The sequence below is a fragment of the Astatotilapia calliptera genome, chromosome 5 (assembly GCF_964374335.1).
Source record: "Astatotilapia calliptera chromosome 5, fAstCal68.1, whole genome shotgun sequence".
Lineage (NCBI taxonomy): Eukaryota > Metazoa > Chordata > Actinopteri > Cichliformes > Cichlidae > Astatotilapia > Astatotilapia calliptera.
The window spans coordinates 33,420,036-33,438,214 of record NC_137426.1 but is presented as its reverse complement, the minus strand read 5'-3'; the positions used below and the strand labels follow the sequence as shown (position 1 = coordinate 33,438,214).

The window sequence follows — 18,179 nt, the reverse complement described above, 5'->3', positions numbered from 1 at the left end:
AAACCAACTGTAAATACTTTAAACTGTCCATGAGTGTCCCTAACGCCATCCCTGTAAATGCCATAATATGACCAGAATGACTGGTAAAGGAAAATCATTATTCTGCTCTGACTGTTTCAAGCACAGCTAAGAAGACTGATAACTCCTCGACAAGTAAGAGACGTATTGTTTCCTCCTTATTAAGACGTTCCCTTCAAAATGCCGTCAGAGTAAAACTCAAATCAATAAACATGTTGTTCTCAGACACTCATTTACATATTTTGCCATATGCCAATGATAACACACTACAACATTAACAATGTAAAGGAAGACCTGCTATATAAACGCTGCACAAATATGCAGTGAACCAGTCAGGTGGTTAATTTTCTAATCACAATATAGACACCTTAGTGTTGATACGACAGCACACCTTCAGGGGTCTAGAGGAGTCCATGCCTCGATGGGTCAGGGCAAAAAGAGGGAACCAACACAATATTAGTCAGGCGTTCATAATGTTATACCCGATCCGTGTCTTTGCAAAAGTGCAAAATAAATGGATCCAATTCAAGTGCTGAGAAACTTTGGTACTTAATGGTAGTAGTAAATGTCTGTGTTTTGTCCCAACGCTAGGTGGCAGTTATGAACTTTTCACCATTTTTTCCTTTTACAGTGTAGAAGAAGTTTCCAAACAAACATGGCGGAGAAAGAACTCGGCGGATGTCATGAAAATAGCGGTTTAATCGATAAAAACAAAATTCTGGAAGCTAATGAGGCACTGAAATCAGAACAAGATGAAGTTTCGCAGAGCCGTAACTCTCAGTATCAGCAGGACCTGAAAAGCGTCCTCCTCACCAGCGTTTTAAACCTGGAGAAGCTGGATGTCGACCTGTACCGGTAAGTTTCCACTGCAGCTCGCTGTTTGATGTGCACTGGTCCCCGCTCGGTATACAACAGGAAGGTCATATTTAAAACACGTCATTGTAGGCAGCGACCTCCCAAACCTTCTCTATCTGCTGCTGACTCTTTTTGAGCTTCTGGTACCACAGGTGTTGACAACCAGGGACCTGATTGGCTCCTGATTAGCAAGCAGCACCTGTGAGCATGGACCCTCCTACAGCGGTCAGCAGGTGTCTGCTCTAAGCACGCCACGTTTGACTGATTAGGAATCAATGGAATAGGCATTTGTTGTCATTGTACACGTACAACGAAATTATGGCCTTTATTGAAAGTATGCATAGGACAACTTCAAGCCTGTTTTCCACAAAACCAAGCTGCCGCATTATCTGGATGGAGCCCTAGTACCAACTCCAAATTTAAGGCCAAATATTCCATATAACAGGGGATGCGCTCCCTGTTATGTGGAATATTTGGCTCTCATGCCGACGATTTGGCACATTGCGTCGGTATGTTAGACATTGGGATGAGAACGTGTTGGGAGGAAAGTTATGTTCAGCAATGAGTTCATATTCTGCGACAGCAACGGGATCATAGGGTCAAAGTGTGGAGAAGATGTAGAGAACACTACACTGATTGCTGCACCAGCTTTTGGTGGAGGCAGTATGATGGTGTGGGGTGGCGTCTCCCTCACTGGAAAAGCAATGCTTGTCATCAACGGAGGCGAAAGATGATAGATCCAAATGTGGCACCATTTAAGGGGAAATAAACAGGATTTCAAATGGTATATAAATAAAATAATCCACCAAACACAAATTTTCTTTACGTTCTGTGGTAAGTTCAGTTCACCTTTTATAAGCATTTGCCTGATTACCTTTCAGCAGTGTATCCTCTGTTCCCACAGGGGGACCCACCACTGGGTGCCCCGCACTCAGCGTCTGTTTGGAGGTCAGATAGTTGGCCAGGCCCTGGTGGCTGCGGCCAAGTCTGTGAGCGACAGCCTGTACGCCCACTCTCTGCACTGCTACTTTGTCCGAGCAGGTAAGATGAGCTGAACTTCCTCGGTGATGAAAGAATAACATTACAAAGAATCCATTTTCGAAGTCAGCAAAGACAGAGAGAAAGAGACAGCATACAGATTGGCTTAAATAGCTTCATCTCCTCTTCTTTTTCTGTACAAGCAAATGTGCACCTATTTTCCTTTTCAGTCAGTTATGATAGCACTTTACTGTTCTTGGTGTTTTCCAGGTGATCCGAAGGTTCCGGTGCTTTACCAGGTGGACCGCACGCGAGATGGCCGCAGCTTCACCGTGCGCTCTGTGAAGGCCATCCAGCATGGACAGCCCATACTAATCTGCCAAGCCTCCTTCCAAACACTGCAGCCCAGCCCCCTGCAGCACCAGTTCCCCATGCCAGTGGTCCCTCCACCTGAAGACCTCCTCACCGTGGAGGAACTTATTCACCATTACCTCAGGTAGCATTGACTTTATTTATTATTGTGGATTAGACTGTGCCTTCGTCTGATCCAAATTGTGCTTAAAGTTATATAAAATAACATTCCAAGTCACTGTTTTCTGTAAATTTTAGGCACCTTTGAGGCTTCCTCAGGCAGAATGGCCTCTAAAGTCACACTGACCAAAACTTTGTGTGTGACCAAGGAGCAGTCTTGTGAACGACACTATTGCAGATCGCTTTAGTTGCTGTTTTTAAAAAAAACAACTTTTTTATAATCATGTTTCCAGCTTCACTATTTTCTCTCTGCATTGTGTCTTTGTTTGCAAGCGTGTACGGTAAGGAGCTGAGAGGAAGTGCTAAGAAACAAGAGCTTTTTCACTTTGACAAGTCCAGATTGTGTTGTTTCTCCTACGACACATATCAGCTGATTAAAACTTAGATTTAACTGTTGGTTAAGCTGTTGTTTACAACACTAATATCTGAGTCCAGCTATAAAGTCTGCTAAATTTGTCATTATCCATCTGTCTAGTTTCAGGTACCCTGTGGGGTTTTTTGTATTCACTTTAGTTATAATCATATAAAACTTCACTTTATTTATTATGCAAACTTCATGGATTAGGATCATTAATCAGGAGAAACCACACTAGCATTTTATTTTTGAAGTCAAAAATCTTGAAGTTCATAGACATCAAAAAATGTAAAACTTATTATTATTGTTTAAAACAACAGTTTTGCTAACACTGCTATTATGCATTACTAAAGAACTGCAGTTAGAATAAATAAAGCAAACATATAACTGTGTTTTCTCTCTGTCTGTGGGTTGTTTTGCAGTAAACCTGACCTGGCAGAGGAGGCAAAGAAAGGCCTGAAAAAACTGCTGGCTAATGAAGTCCCCATTGAGATAAAACCAGTCAACCCAGCACACTTTTACAGACTGGGTCCAGAGCAACCAAGAAGGCTGTTTTGGGGGCGAGCACGAGGACATATTGGTAAAATATCATTGTCATCCTGCCTCGTGTTTGAGATCAGAGTAAGACGTATGGTACATGCTAAGCTGTTTTTGTTGTGTGTTTGCGTAGGGGAAGGTAACATGAAGCTACACTGCTGCGTTGCTGCTTATGTGTCAGACTTTGCTCTGCTGGGCACAGTGCTGCTGCCTTACCCAGAGTACAGGGCCAAGTTCGCCGCCTCGCTCGACCACTCCATGTGGTTCCACAGCACGTTCCGCAGTGATGAGTGGATGCTGTACGAGTGTGAGAGCCCATGGGCAGGTCAGTATGTTGGTCACATCTCAAGAACGAATGCAGAACACAGTAAAGCATATGTTTTTAACATCAGAATATGACCGGTCATGTTTCCAGCTTCACTGTTTTCTTAGGTAAGCACTTTGTTTTTATTTTGAAACAAAGTCCACAAGTAATGTCCTGCATTATTCAAACTAGTAGCTTGAACTCGTTTGAAAAGCAGTCTTTGTTTTTCTGTCCCTGGGAACACATGGTATGTGTTTCATTTTTATTAGATTAAATATTGTTTTTAGCTTTTCTTTGTTATAATTTGTTGTCATGGGAGATAGATAGATAGTTCATCAGTGCATGATTATTGTTACACCCCATGAGTTATCTGTTCCCATCCTCATTACAGTGTTTATAATCCATCATCTGTGTTTGTTTTAAGTCTTTTAGTCTAATTATGTTGATAACTACCTAAACTAATAACTGTGCATACCATTTATAATACTAAAACATTTAAAGTGTTTCTCTGATGTCTCTGATGTCTGATATCTATACTTATAGATATCTATTACTTACATAGGAATAGTAGTGGTAGAATAGTTATGTTAAGCTATATAGTTTGTCTTGCATATTTCCACAACCATATCTATAATCACTGTGTATGCTACCGTTGTATATTGTGTATTATCTTACTTATTTTATATTTGTTTCTATTTTATTTGTATTTTTTGTATTTTCCTTCTGATATCTGTACCTGAGCTGAGGTACCGCAAAAACAACCCCCCCCCCCCCCCCATGCATAAGTATAACTATGCATGTGACGAATAAAGAACCTTGAACCTTGAAATTTCCCCGTTGTGGAACCAATAAAATCTTATCTTAAGTAGTATTAATGTAACAGTAGTATTTTTGAGTACCATCATCAGTGATGATGATTGTTGTGTATTTGGTTCTAACTTTCAAAGACTTTGTATTTGTTTATGCTTTGCTTGTCCTTTTGTCCATTCCTGAAATGACTTTCTGTTTTGTGCCCTACAGGGAGCAGCAGGGGACTGGTGCAGGGCCGAATGTGGAGAAGAGATGGGATGCTGGCTGCCTCATGTTCCCAGGAGGGTGTCCTGAGAGTGAAACCAGTCACTGAGCCCAGCAAATTATAGGGATACTTTATGTGTTTCCTTTTGAAACCCTAATTTATTTGTATAATCTAATTATATGATTAGCAAAAGAATTCTAAACGTTTAAAAATTAATATATGAAAGCATGATTTTTTTTAAATTTTTTTTTTAATAAATGTATTTTCCGTCAATAAAGACTAAAATAGTTGTAATGGATGCACGCTTGTCATTTGTTTGAGAAATGCCTTCATTCTCACACATAAACATGATTCAATCCTTCATTCATATTCCTACAGGAAATTCTCCTTATCAAGGCAAAGACTTGAATATTCACATAAGTCAAAAGAGACATGTACAGTGTGAAGGTACCGCACAGGTCTTATGTACAAGCTTCACACACACAAAACTGAAGTGTGTACTTTGTGCCTACATTTTCGTCAGCTTTTATTCTGAAGTTGTTTTTTCCGGAAGTCTAACCTCGAGCGTCGCCTAGGCCTGTGTGTAGCTCCAAACAAGTTGTGTTTAACTTGTTCTGCCCAATATTTTCAGGCATGCCTCGGGTCTATGTTGGCAAACTTAGCTACCATGTTCGAGAGAAAGATATTCAAAGGTTTTTTAGTGGCTATGGCAAATTATTAGAGATCGACCTGAAAAATGGGTAAGACCGTCTCATCTTTCTTAGCTGCTAGCTAGTGAGCTAGCTTGATGTTATTTTAATGTTAACCCCGAGAGTTGATGCCCTAGTAGGGACAGTGTGCGGTGCTAACCGCGCTAATGTCAGCTAAAAGTTGAATTTGCGGTACAGTGTCCTGTCTTTTGTCATTTAAGTTTTACAAAGCTCTGCTTTTGGTACTTTTAGCTAATTTTTCTTCGCTAACATTACACTAGCTGCTTGGGAAACGCTACAGGGTCAATCATCAGTTTAAATGAGAATTTGTCAGTGAGCGCAAACAAGGGGACTATCAGCTGGCTGCCAGCTGGTTGTATTCTGGTTATATGCCTACAAAACAGAAAGGCTGCTGAGCACAAATATAATAGTTAAGTGTAAGTTTTAGATAATTGTTGTATTAGAGAAATAGATTGCATATAACTACCAAATCAGATCAGATAGTCAGTCTATGATAAACTTTACAGAAATATTCCTAGATTAATTGCCATAGCTTCCCAAATCCCTTTATTCCCTTGCTTGTAAAGTTTGACAGGAGCACCAGGATTTTTAAATTGGAAAGCAGTTCTCTTAGCCGCTGATTAAAAGTTTACCATATTAGACAGTCTTTAGAGTTAATTATGAATCATTTGCATTAATTGGTAATGATATTAATGGCTAGTGTTTGCCATTGTTTTGACTCCTGCACACTGATTCTTAGGTACGGCTTTGTCGAGTTTGAGGACATGCGAGATGCTGATGATGCTGTGTATGAGCTGAATGGAAAGGAACTTTGTGGAGAGCGGGTCGTTATCGAGCATGCCCGTGGACCCAGGAGAGACGGATATGGCTATGGGGGACGTAGTAAGTTGAACACGTCTGATTGAGAGCAAAGCATGATTGTCATACAGACGTGGGGTTCTTACACGTTTGTGCTAACTAACGTGAGCTACACTTGCACTGACTCTTGAAGCAAAGAATTAAATGAGTTTCACTGAAGCTGCCTGTACACATGTGACATGCCCTGCCATACACATTGCTAATTTACACGTCTATTCCCATTAGCACTCAAATCCATTGTGCCTTTGTGTAAAGAGAACTGTATTAAAATCCAATGAGTAACAGTGATTAAAGAAAAGGTAAGACTTGTGAAGCTACGATGTATTCAATTTGAAGTCGACATTAACACAGTGCTTGATGTTTCAATTTGAAAGAGTCCACTGCGGGCTGGGTCCGAGTCCAATGAGGGTAACGATGACTGCCTGACCTGTTTGGCCTGGGTTTTCTCCCTTGAAATGTGTGTGTGACCTTTGCCCTTTGACCATTGGTTGACATAACCGGAAGCCGTGATGACAGCACCCTTTTCCAATAGACCAGGGTGATGGTGAGGAATCCTGTTGGTTTTACTGACGCAAGACATGTCGCAGAGGATCGAGCCAACACGCGTTTGAGCCTGTGAATTGGCTCCCTGTACTCTGTAGTAAAAGAGTTTGGTAGGTTTCATGTTTGTGTCATTGAGTTTCAAGTGGATAGAGTTCAGAACAAGGCATATTTTATTGTACAGTAAGACTAGAAAATAAGAAATTTAGAAAGAGCCTTACCTTATATTTAAACTGTAGACTCTAAAACAGCTTCAACAGCAAGAATCAAGCATCACATTATTCCCAGTATATAAAAAGAAAAAAAGAGGCGTTAGATGTGTCTTATAAGGACAGAATAAAAAATCCTTTTTTTTTGTATATTTAGGCAAATCTGTAGCTGTTTAATAAATACAACTAAAGGAGAAGAACTGCTGTGTAATTCTTAATAAAGTGGTTTTTATTCCTTGTCCACAGGGCATAGGGTGCTGCACATTTTCTCTGTTCTTTAAATGCTAAATTAAGCGATCCCTGTCTACATATAAAACAATCAATAGGACTCTGGGATTTATACTAAAAACCACTGGCATCTTTAATCCCCTTCACTTACACAATTAAGACAGGTTCACAGGTATTAGTTGATGGTATAATTAATAGTTGAAGGAGGTTTAAGAACAAAAACAAGAGAGGTTCAGTCTGCAGTGATCTAGTAAATCTTTTTAGGCCAGTTTGGTCCTTTTTTTGAGGTTTTCTGGCCTTGAATGAAATGTTAGTCTCTCTGTCTTTGTTGAAGGTGGAGGCTACAGCAGTTGGAATCGCACCGGCAGGGATAAGTACGGGCCACCTGTTCGCACTGAACACCGCCTCATTGTGGAGAACCTGTCCAGCAGGTGCAGCTGGCAGGACCTTAAGGTGAGACTTTGTATCTCCTGTCTCCTTTTCCTGACCACCTCTGCATGTCAGCAGAGGATGGCAGTTGCCCTTGCAAGAAAGAAAAATTAGCCTGGACCTAACCACCTACAGGATGAATCTGTTTTGAGATTTGATTGGCTGCTACACGAACAACCAAACTTCAGTTTCAAATCGATGTGCAACAAGCAAATTGCTTCCTGTGTGGGAACAGCTTAATAATGTCCAGTGGTAGATAGAGCTAACGTGCCACATGTCATCCACAACTAGCCACAGTCATTTTCAGAGTCATGTTTTTATTTGTGTCATAGGACTTTATGAGGCAGGCGGGTGAAGTAACCTATGCTGACGCTCATAAAGGACGGGCCAACGAGGGCGTCATCGAATTTCGTTCCCGTTCAGACATGAAACGAGCTCTGGAAAAACTGGACGGCACTGATATTAATGGAAGGAAGATTCGTCTGGTGGAAGACAAACCTCGCCGCCGACGCTCATATTCTGGCAGCAGATCCAGGTAAGTGAGGCTTATATTTTTTTCATGCTTATTGTTTGTTCACTTTTCTTATGTTTTATCTGTAATTGCTGTTCAGCATAATTAAGGATTATTTTAAACTTAACACGTAATGTTGGTGGTGAGCAGATTTCCACGTCCACTTTAAAGTTATTTTTACTTTCGAACCCACAGGTCTCGTAGCAGACGGCGCTCTCACAGCCGTAGAAGTAGAAGCTCGTCCAGGTCCCGCTCACGGTCAGTTACGTTTGAATGGCTTTGTCTCATGCTTTAAGCATATTTAGCTTTTTGTCTTTTCAGCAGCCGTTTTAATTTTAGTGGTTCCACTTTGACGAAGACGGCAAACCCATTTGTCATTTTCATGTGGACTGCTTCTTCATCTGTTCAGTTTTTTAAACTTTTCAGCAGCAGGAAGTCATGTTTTTGTCATGTTATTAAGGAAATATGGTGTCAGAGAAAGCCAAAGTACCCAGTTACTGTGATTGTGTACTACATCTCAGTCCTGAAACCTGGTAGTTGATGGTGTGCAGGGACCAGACCAAGTTGGTGATGAATTATTCCTGTGTGTGTGTGTGTGTGTGTGTGTGTGTGTGTGTGTGTGTGTGTTTTGCAGGTCTCGGTCACGCAGCAAAGGGCAATCTCGCTCCAGGTCAGAGGGGAAGTCGCATTCCAGATCCAAGAGGAACTCCCGTTCTAAATCTCCAGAGAAGTCTCGCACTCGCAAATCTCACAGTCCCTCCAAGAGCAGCACTCGGAAGTCTCGCTCCAAGAGCTCATCCAAAGTCAAAGCCACGCGCAAATCCCGGAGTCGTTCCAAGGAGAAGTCGTCCAGTAAGAAGTCACGAAGCCGATCAAGGTCCCGTTCAGAGAGTAGGGGAGAGAAACATACCTCCAAATCACCCCCGAGCAAGGAGGCATCCAAGTCCCCTGCCAAGCACTCCGCCTCCCGCTCCAAGTCTCGCTCTCGATCCAGATCGGCCTCGCAGGATTGATTGGATCTCTGACAATCTCAGGCCTGTCTGAGGTGTTTACAGAAGCAGAAAGGTTTCAATCTTCTGGCACAAACTGGGAGGCTGTGGAATCTATAAATCTGTCTTTTCTTGACAGTCTTTTTTTTCTTTTTTCTTTTTTTTCTTCGTTTGTATTTTCTGTTAAATTAAATAGTTATTAGATGAAACTCTTTACGTGACAGTATTTCTCTCTTTAGTGAAGTCCAAATGTACAATTTGAGTCGAACCGCTGACAGCAGCAGCGAAAGTTGCTTCATATTTTTTCAGTCCCAACTAATACTTTTGTAATGAATACATTTGCATGGTTTGTGATGGTTGTTTTTTTTAGCTGTTTGCCTTTTAAAGTCCCCAGTCCTTTTTAAACAGTCTACATCATTTATTTGTAATGTTATATTGTAATAAAATAACAGAATAAAAAGAACAAGCTCTGCTGTTTTTTGTTAATGTTTAACAATATTTATTTAATTTTTTTATTTACTAATATTCATTCATTTGAAGCTAGTTTGTGTAAAAAAAAAAAAAAAAAAAAAAAGAGAAATCCTCACAGATAAATCTGTCTCTTGTTTTACCACGAATAAGGCACCTGGAGTCTACCTCCAAATCTGCTAGAGGCTATCACATAGCAATAAGCAACTGCTTTATAAAATGAACTTTTATATAGCACTTTTCTACTCATGCACTCAAAGCACTTTATACAACATGCGTCATTCACACACATTCATACAAGCACCCTTCCTACATCTAAGGGCTTTCTATCTAACGTTTTCCTTCTCTAACTTTCTTTCCCACATTCAACTTCTGTTCAGTATTGTGCCCAAGGATACTTTGGGATACAGACTGGAGCAGCCAGGGATGGAACTGCCAACATTTCCATCAGTAGATGATTTGTATGAAATGTATTCATTACTTAGGGGCGAATGTGACTCACCTCATAGGCCACAACCACCCAGTAACACAGTTGTTCCCAAAGTGTGTGTGTGTGGGGGGGCTCCCACACAAACGCAAAGCAGAAGATGAAGTAACGCCAAATATGTTTCCAAGCCAAAGACTAGAAAATATGATGAAGCCTATCTTGTCTTTGGCTTCACCTGCACAACAGTGATGCCAAGGTAAGTATCCACGGCAGAATTTGTTTCCCCAGCGTCGGGAGCACGCTCTGGGCTTTCCAAATCATGGACAAACAGCACCCCACATTCTTGATTTTTAGTTCATAAACACTTCTTATAATGACTAACTACTCCTGAAATTTTGGAGATGTTAGCTCTTTATACAGTAAAGTTACAGTGGGATACAAATAATATCAGGCTGATCCTGCTACAGTTTGTTCCCCCTGTCCAAGTCACGAACAGACAGTATCCCACAGTTGTGTGATGTTCGTACGTCAGATTTTCATCACAAACTTGAGGAACCATCCTTTAAACAGCAGCCATTTGGACTCTATGAACAATCTATTCCTCTCCCTTTACCCTGACCTGGTTACGGGGTCCAAGGAGTTTCCTCATATCGCAGTCAGGGGATTGTTTCACTCAGAGCAGCTGATGACACCTTTTTTTTACCCCTGTGCAGCAGAGTCCGAGGGGGAACACCACTCCATCTCCTCCTACAGACTCACCAGCTGGCCTCCAGGGTCCCACACACATTCTCAGATCCTGACTCCAGTTCTTCCAGAAAAGGCAGATATTTTTGTGCTGAAGGCAGACTGGAGGAACAGATATCATAACTACGATCGTGGCTCAAGAGTTGGGAGTTCGCCTTGTAATCGGAAGGTTGCCGGTTCGAGCCCCGGCTTGGACAGTCTCGGTCGTTGCGTCCTTGGGCAAGACACTTCACCCGTTGCCTACTGGTGGTGGTCAGAGGGCCCGGTGGCGCCAGTGTCCGGCAGCCTCGCCTCTGTCAGTGCGCCCCAGGGTGGCTGTGGCTACAATGTAGCTTGCCATCACCAGTGTGTGAATGGGTGGATGACTGGATATGTAAAGCGCTTTGGGGTCCTTAGGGACTAGAAAAGCGCTATATAAATACAGGCCATTTACCATAACTAAAAAAATATATTTTTTGGAATGAGTGTGAGCCTCTTTTACAACTTTACTTATATACTTCAAATGTAAGAGTTGCTGGCACATCTGGTGAAGGTCCCCACACCTCATCTGAACCACAGACCTTTAGTTCCTGTCATACTTGGTTGGTTATTGGGATCAGCCGCACTAGTGTATGCACCGTGATGGCACTAATAGACAGGGATGAAATAATACCTTTAAAGTTTTGACTTGTTTGTAAGTTTTTCTGTTTATAAAAACCATCGTTAAACCACAGAACATTCCTTTAACTTTATCTAGCACTTCAAAGTGCAAATATTTTGACCTTGGAGTGATGCTTACTGAACAAACGCGCTGAAAAGCTGTTTTAACCGTACGTTGCTTTGACACAATGTTCTGCGCTATCCAGTTGCTATGCTGTTAGCGCCCTTGGTTACCATTATTTCCCATAATGCACCGCTTCTAAGAGCGCTTTGAGGTAATTAACATTTAATAATGTAAACCTGGGCTTTAACATAAGGGGAAAACAGAGTGCTACAGTTGACAGGTTACCATAGCAGTCTTTAGTGAAACGAAGCGAAAACACCTCGCTATTAGCTTCACGGCTAACCATAATGTTAGCGAGCTTCTTGGCTGTTTTTTGCTAACACCATTTTAGCACACGACGGTGGATGCAAACCCAAAACTATGCTAATTACAGCTGGCGAATAGCAGCCCTGGACTAATGGTAAAGTCTGACTTGGGCTTTTAACGTCTTTTAGGTGTGTGGATGATAAGAGCACTAACTTTGGTGACTGAAGCTGGTAAATAATGGAGAAGGAACAGTGCAACAGCGTGGTCTTCAATGCTTCAAAAAGAGAGCTTTTTACTACGAACAATGGCTACAAATCCATGCAGAAGAGACTAAAAGCTCAGTGGAAAATCCAAAGGTAAGGTGTTTGGGGACGATTAAATACAAGAGAGAAATAGTACCAAGTCCTCTAGTTATCAGCTAAGACATGCTCTTAAATGTAAATGTGATACAGTGGACCTGGTAACAAAGCAAGCATATAGACATAGGAGGCTAGAATATTCGTCTCTGTAAGTAAGTATAGTAAAGTAAAATAATAAAATGGGACGTATTGGTAATAATCTTAATAAAGCACTTTAGTATGTTTACTGAGTTATATTTTACTTTGTCATTTTTCTCAAGCTTAACCAACATTTTCGCATAGTTCTGCAGCAATTTCAAAACCTCAAATGCAAAATCTGTGCTGTCTCCTGTAGCATAAAAGAAGAGCTGTCCTTGGATAAGCTGAAGAGTGTCAAGTTGTGGATAACTGCAGGTCCAAGGGAGAGGTTCACAGGGTCAGAGGTGATGTATGGGCGAAAAGATGTTATTTGAAGGCTAATTTCCAAGCAGTCTAAAATTCTACAAGGCTTAGGGCCACCCAAAATATTTAAGCTTCTTTCATTTGTTCAACCGCAAACACATTTTCACATTAGTTATTTCCTTTTATTTCAGATGGAGGCGCTGAAAGTCTACCTGGATGGAGGAGGGAATATCTTGGTCATGCTCGGTGAAGGAGGAGAAATGAAGTATGACACAAACATCAATTTTCTCCTGGAGGACTTCGGAGTAATGGTCAACAATGGTGCGTATTGAAACCTTGTTGGGAAAACAGCTATGCAAACATTGCCCATGCTGTTTTTAAAATGCTTTGTATTTGTTTTCATCTTGTTTATCCAAGATGCTGTGGTGAGGAATGTGTACTACAAATACTTCCATCCTAAGGAGGCGCTTGTGTCCAATGGTGTACTGAACAGGTTCACCAGTGTTTTTCTCTTTTTATGTATATTTCACAGAGTCCCAGATTGTTCTAGCCTAAATTTATGCTGGCATAATCTAAGATTTATCTAATTTCATCTGTATGCTGATACATGCCAAACTATCAATTCAGTTGCCTGTTTCCTCTGCAGGGAGATCAGCCGTGCTGCTGGAAAAGTGGTCACGGGAATCATTGAAGATGAAAATGTTGGAAACAATGCACAGTGAGTCTCAATCTTGTACACCTCCATCTTCTGTATTAAAGAGAAAGACTTCACATTTGAGCTGTTGTCTTTCTTTGTGCAGGGCGCTCACATTTGTGTACCCGTACGGTGCCACACTGACCGTGATGAAGCCGGCCGTGGCTGTTCTTTCAACGGGCTCCGTCTGCTTCCCCCTCAACAGGCCTGTCGTGGCTTTCTATCATGGCAAGGTCAGAGGCACAGTGTAGTAACAACTTTGTTTTTCTAACCATATGGTCAGAAATGTGGTAAGATGGAGATTACTTTTTTTTAAATGTAGAATTCTGGCAAACTGGCTGTCTTGGGTTCCTGCCACATGTTCAGTGATCAATACATAGACAAAGAGGAGAACAGTAAAATCATGGTAAGTCCACTTTTTTTGTGTAATTTATTAGGTAAAGGTAAAAGCATGATCTTTCTAGAATAAAGCTCCTTTAAATGAAACTTTTTCTTTTATCACAGGACGTTGTGCTTCAGTGGCTCATGACCGATAACATTCAGCTGAATCAGATTGATGCCGAAGACCCAGAGGTGAGGAAGAAGAGTGCATGGCAGAATGGCTTTCCTAGCCATTCCTATTCTTAGTTAGCGTATTGTCTGTCTTGTCTTAATGTTGGTTTATAATGGAGCACTGTAACAAAAAAATAATTTCCCCCAGGGATCAATAAAGTATTCTGATTCTAATTGTGTTCTCTCTCTTTTTTTTTTTAATGAGCCAAGGTTCTTCTTTTCTTCTTGTCCTTTTTTTTGTCCCCCAGATCACAGATTACACGATGCTGCCAGACACTGGCTGTTTGTCTGAACAGCTCAGAGTGTGCTTACAAGAAGGAGACGAAAACCCACGGGACTTCACCTCTCTCTTTGATATGTCTTTGTTCAATCTGTCGACTGACACCTTACCCCAAGTCATCAGGTGAGAAATCGGTCACCCTCCCCTGAGTCCAAACGCTGTTGTTTCCCTTCGAAGCTAAAAACAGATCTTTGGTTTGCAGTGCTTACAAGCAGCTTAATGTGAAAGCTGAGCCGCTGCAGCTGATTGCACCGCAGTTTGAAACTCCTCTGCCTCAGCTTCAGCCTGCTGTGAGTTTTTTTTCCCCTGGGGTTTTTCTGTACAAAGGATTTCACTGAAATCTTAAGATGACATTTTTGCTTAAAGTCCCACAAGTTTGAAGCCAAAAGTAGGTGCTGCCCTGTCTTTCAGGTCTTTCCGCCTGCCTTAAACGATTTGCCTCCACCCATGCTGGATCTGTTCGATCTAGACGAAACATTCTCGTCGGAGAAAGTGCGTTTGGCACAGCTCACCAATAAGTGTAAGTTCAGAATTGCTAATGGAGCATCCAAACATGCACTGCAGCCCTCTAGATATCATTTGATGGAGGCGTATGTGAGGACTTACATGTCCAGGGCAGTGAGATTCCACATTAAACTGACTTTCATTTGCTACTTATCACGTATAAGACTAATGATGTGTGATAAGCTAATGTGAGAAGCTTGGTGGTTATTTTCACAGCAGTTCAGTAGTCACCCTGTATCTCATATAGGTTGATCAGGTGTCCCTCTTTACGTGGGACTGCACAGCAGTTTCAGCTCTTGCATCACATATTAAGACTTAACCTATGTCTTATCTTTTAATTGGACCTAATTTTAAAAGATTAGATTAGATTAGATAAAACTTTATTAATCCCTCGGGTGGGTTCCTCTGGGAAATTCGGTTTCCAAAAGCACAGCACCGACAGAAGTTACAGAGTTACAGAATATTATACACACACACACACACACACACACACACAAATACAGAGACAAATATAAATAAAATATACGAAGGGGATAAATAGAATAAATAGGAATAAAAAATAAAAATACAAGTGAATTGCACATTTCAAGTATTGAGGTCTATTGCACCGTTGACTATTAACAAAAGTATTACACAAAAGGTATTGCACAGTGAAGTGAAGAGGCACTACAGCTTAGTTGTTCCCCCCTCCTTTGTCCTCCTGTTTCCCCTCCCTCTCCCCTCCAGAGAGGAGTTAAACAGTCTGATGGCGTGTGGGACAAAGGAGTTTTTAAGTCTGTTAGTTCTTGTCTTGGGGAGAAGCAACCTGTCACTGAACAGACTCTTCTGTTCAACATATATATTATATATAAGACAGGACACTTCAAAAGTCAGCCAATTCCTCCACAGTTGTTATCTTTAGTGTCATGTGGCAACACGAAGCAGAGCAGCTACCTAACTCTACTTCCACAGTGTCCTCCCCTCACCCCATCTAATCGTGGCAGATGGCTGCCCCTCCGTGAGCCTGGTTCTGTTGGCTTCTTCCTGTTAAAAGGGAGTTTTTCCTTCCCGCTGTCACCAGTTGCTTGCTCATAGGGAGCATCTGATTGCTGGGGTTTTGTCTCTATTATTGTAGGGTATTTACAATAAAATATAGGGGACTGTGAATTGGCACTATATAAATAAAATTTAATCGAATTATTGAATGTCTGAAGAATGTTGTCATAATTCTCCTGCAGGTTAGCATTTCATGATATTTTTCTGTTTACTTAAAGTTTAAATTTACAAATCACCAAAAGTGAATGAAATGTTCATGGAATATGAATAAAAGTACTACAAATAACAGGAAATGCAGTGTTTTGTTTTTGTTTTTGTAAACAAGTCTAAAAAGGCCTGTTGATACCTCCCGTCAGGTAGGATGCAACTTTCAATCCTCCTGCTACTGATATTCTTTACATGTTAAATGTTTGCTCATGAGTCTAAATCTGATCATCCTAGTCCCACCTCTTGTACACTTTACCCAGACATCTCCCTTAAACTAAGTTTATTTCTGAACTTGCCGGTTTTGAAGCAGGCAGTTAATCGTACTCATCCTGATATTAAACTGGTTGTGTTCACAGGTACAGACGATGACCTTGAATTCTACGTCCGGAAATGTGGTGAAATTCTCGGAGTGACTTCTAAGTTGGATAAAGAGCAGAGGGATGCCAAGCACATCTTGGAACACATTTTCTTCCAGGTTGTAGAGTTCAAGAAACTAAATCAGGTGAGTGTGTTCATAACTACATCTTCCTGTATCTAAAGGCTTTGTCCAATAATGACTTTCCTCACTTTTGGCAGGAACACGATGTGGACCCGGAGGCCCGGTTCACTCCGCTGTGATTGGATTCAAGAAACCTGAACATTCGATACGTCCCTGTTGAAATTAGAAAGCTTATGAGCACACAGTTACAATGGAGGGACTGCGGTAACCACACTTTTCAGAACATGTACAGCTACATTTTATAACTTTGTATTGTCTTTCATTGTAAGAATATACCAGAGCAAATAAAGTTCTATACCCTTTATTTAACAGTGCTTTGAAAATATTTTTGTAGTTAAAACATTGATATGATTATTAAAAAGGCAAACTGTTCTGCATCAGTCCTCACATGGATCCCTTAAAAACAGAACATGATGTCAAACTACAGATTTGAGGGCGGGGCAGGGGGTAACTTGGACATAGTGTGTTAAGAGGCTGGGAGTACACATCACACTTGACATCTAACGTTTTTCCCTTGTAAAGTGTTAATTTTAGCCACATCAGGGCGAAACATCAGCTAGTGACTCTTGTTGAGAGGGTTTTGGACTCCACGTTTGCTCCAGAGTGCAGGACTCCACGTAGAATCTGGGGCTATTGCTCTCCGACTTGATCACAGACACGTCCCATGACATTTGCGAGGCGGTGAGATCGTTGTATGACTGATCAAAACAAGCTGGCTGCTTTGGCTTCTGAAGGAGCATATGGGGAGTGGAGGACTTCCCCAGTAACGGGACGGCCAGGTAGCAGCCGTCAGCTTCATGAGTGTTCATGGTGTTCACTGAAAACCCTGAATAGGGGGAGGCGGTGTCAGAGGACAGGCAGAGAGAGGCTCCAACAGACGGCCTGGTGTCCAATCCATCAGCTGTCGTGTCATTCAACACCCTCGATGTGGACAGTTGTTCCACTGACAGTGCAGACAGCAGACTCTGTTCCCCATAAAACTTCCTGTCAAGCTCTGATGGAGATGAGCACTCAAAGCTTTTCATATCTAAAAGGTAAAACATGTTGGACAGAATTCAGAAACAAATCACCTGATGAGGCAAATGAACACGTCTAATTCAGTCCAGTTTTCTTACCTTTGACCACAAACACTTTCTCCATTGTCTCCATGTTTAATCAGGGCTGCCTGAGCGCCAGCTGGCTTTTAAGCTGTTGGAGCTACTTGCTAATTGACCCAGCTGCAGATCATCAGTGGGAGAAGGAGGTGGACCTGTCAGCCCTGTACAGATTCAGGCCCTTTAATTTACTTGTGGTTTATTGAGCACTAATCTGTTAGGTTATATCTAAGGCTGTAATTTTAACAAAATCACTAAACTTTTTAAAAACTATTTATTTGTATGCTGTTTAAAAAAATCTTTTAGCATAAAAATAAAATTTTTATTAAAGAGCTCACACATACTGTTGGCCTAACCAATACAGAAACATAAAAAAATACTTTTTGAATACTAGTACTATCAATTTAAGGCAGCTGTGGCATAAACCTTACACTGGGTGGTGGTCTAATAAGCACTGTATTATTTAAAAGCTGTTCACAAACATACTATAGATTTTCTGGGAAGGAAATGGTAGAAAGTATATTTAGTTAAAAGTGTAAATATGAAAAAACAAACAAAAAAATAAATTAAAATGACTTCATAAGTAAAAATATTTATGTGAAAGTGTCTGAAATTTTCTAGTAGAAAAATCGTGTTTTTTCAAACTAAATTTACTGTTTTACTGTTTTATTATGTAACAATATCTAAACATCTCCTCTGAGCAATTGGGTGTTTACAGTGTTTGACTAGGACACACAAATGACAGCAAAAAACATTATTTTACGATAATAAAACAAAATTTACACCGCTGGGACAAACCGGAAGCGTTCTTTGTGGCTACGCGCAGCTCCAATGCGCAGCTACGTCACTATCCGGTTCC

General features: G+C 41.1%; 4 protein-coding genes across 7 annotated transcripts; 3 read left to right on the top strand and 1 right to left on the bottom strand.

Moving 5' to 3' along the window:
- The first annotated feature begins 447 nt into the window (after positions 1 to 447).
- Positions 448 to 4,891, top strand: acot8 (acyl-CoA thioesterase 8). 2 transcript variants are annotated; one of them, XM_026168976.2, is made up of 7 exons: positions 448 to 563; positions 650 to 873; positions 1,778 to 1,914; positions 2,122 to 2,347; positions 3,160 to 3,317; positions 3,408 to 3,599; positions 4,599 to 4,891. In XM_026168976.2, the coding sequence occupies exons 2-7, from the start codon at positions 674 to 676 to the stop codon at positions 4,715 to 4,717; spliced, it is 1,032 nt and encodes a 343-aa protein (XP_026024761.2). In that variant the 5' UTR covers positions 448 to 563; positions 650 to 673; the 3' UTR covers positions 4,718 to 4,891. The 2 variants fall into 2 exon arrangements, with proteins under 2 accessions (XP_026024761.2, XP_026024762.2); XM_026168977.2 differs by lacking the exon at positions 448 to 563 and having other exon boundaries at positions 635 to 873.
- A 243-nt stretch (positions 4,892 to 5,134) lies between these two features.
- Positions 5,135 to 9,530, top strand: srsf6b (serine and arginine rich splicing factor 6b). Of its 2 annotated transcripts, none has more exons than XM_026168981.2 (6): positions 5,135 to 5,333; positions 6,043 to 6,185; positions 7,473 to 7,591; positions 7,900 to 8,102; positions 8,274 to 8,336; positions 8,713 to 9,530. In XM_026168981.2, the coding sequence occupies exons 1-6, from the start codon at positions 5,227 to 5,229 to the stop codon at positions 9,089 to 9,091; spliced, it is 1,014 nt and encodes a 337-aa protein (XP_026024766.2). In that variant the 5' UTR covers positions 5,135 to 5,226; the 3' UTR covers positions 9,092 to 9,530. The 2 variants fall into 2 exon arrangements, with proteins under 2 accessions (XP_026024766.2, XP_026024765.2); XM_026168980.2 differs by having other exon boundaries at positions 5,139 to 5,333; positions 7,470 to 7,591.
- A 2,047-nt stretch (positions 9,531 to 11,577) lies between these two features.
- ift52 (intraflagellar transport 52 homolog (Chlamydomonas)) lies at positions 11,578 to 16,530 on the top strand. The gene is made up of 13 exons (XM_026168970.2): positions 11,578 to 12,071; positions 12,409 to 12,496; positions 12,647 to 12,776; positions 12,873 to 12,948; positions 13,102 to 13,173; positions 13,256 to 13,382; positions 13,472 to 13,555; positions 13,654 to 13,722; positions 13,950 to 14,104; positions 14,184 to 14,271; positions 14,393 to 14,501; positions 16,084 to 16,229; positions 16,304 to 16,530. The coding sequence occupies exons 1-13, from the start codon at positions 11,953 to 11,955 to the stop codon at positions 16,343 to 16,345; spliced, it is 1,305 nt and encodes a 434-aa protein (XP_026024755.1). The 5' UTR covers positions 11,578 to 11,952; the 3' UTR covers positions 16,346 to 16,530.
- Positions 16,512 to 18,150, bottom strand: LOC145428974 (uncharacterized). Of its 2 annotated transcripts, XM_080302124.1 has the most exons (3): positions 18,119 to 18,150; positions 17,342 to 17,484; positions 16,512 to 17,253 (listed from the first exon to the last, which is right to left on the bottom strand). In XM_080302124.1, the coding sequence occupies exons 2-3, from the start codon at positions 17,373 to 17,375 to the stop codon at positions 16,766 to 16,768; spliced, it is 522 nt and encodes a 173-aa protein (XP_080158250.1). In that variant the 5' UTR covers positions 17,376 to 17,484; positions 18,119 to 18,150; the 3' UTR covers positions 16,512 to 16,765. The 2 variants fall into 2 exon arrangements, with proteins under 2 accessions (XP_080158250.1, XP_080158251.1); XM_080302125.1 differs by lacking the exon at positions 18,119 to 18,150 and having other exon boundaries at positions 17,342 to 17,496.
- Between the last annotated feature and the right edge of the window lie 29 nt (positions 18,151 to 18,179).

Coding starts and splice junctions, on each gene's coding strand:
- acot8 (XM_026168976.2), top strand. CDS start 674: ATGGCGGAGAAAGAACTCGGCGGATGTCATGAAAATAGCGGTTTAATC. Junction 2,348..3,159: donor CTTATTCACCATTACCTCAG/GTAGCATTGACT, acceptor GTTGTTTTGCAG/TAAACCTGACCTGGCAGAGG. Junction 3,600..4,598: donor GTGTGAGAGCCCATGGGCAG/GTCAGTATGTTG, acceptor TGTGCCCTACAG/GGAGCAGCAGGGGACTGGTG.
- srsf6b (XM_026168980.2), top strand. CDS start 5,227: ATGCCTCGGGTCTATGTTGGCAAACTTAGCTACCATGTTCGAGAGAAA. Junction 6,186..7,469: donor ATATGGCTATGGGGGACGTA/GTAAGTTGAACA, acceptor CTGTCTTTGTTG/AAGGTGGAGGCTACAGCAGT. Junction 7,592..7,899: donor GCAGCTGGCAGGACCTTAAG/GTGAGACTTTGT, acceptor TTTGTGTCATAG/GACTTTATGAGGCAGGCGGG.
- ift52 (XM_026168970.2), top strand. CDS start 11,953: ATGGAGAAGGAACAGTGCAACAGCGTGGTCTTCAATGCTTCAAAAAGA. Junction 12,949..13,101: donor TCCAATGGTGTACTGAACAG/GTTCACCAGTGT, acceptor TTTCCTCTGCAG/GGAGATCAGCCGTGCTGCTG. Junction 13,723..13,949: donor TTGATGCCGAAGACCCAGAG/GTGAGGAAGAAG, acceptor TTTGTCCCCCAG/ATCACAGATTACACGATGCT.
- LOC145428974 (XM_080302124.1), bottom strand. CDS start 17,375: ATGGAGACAATGGAGAAAGTGTTTGTGGTCAAAG. Junction 17,254..17,341: donor GAAAGTGTTTGTGGTCAAAG/GTAAGAAAACTG, acceptor TTTACCTTTTAG/ATATGAAAAGCTTTGAGTGC.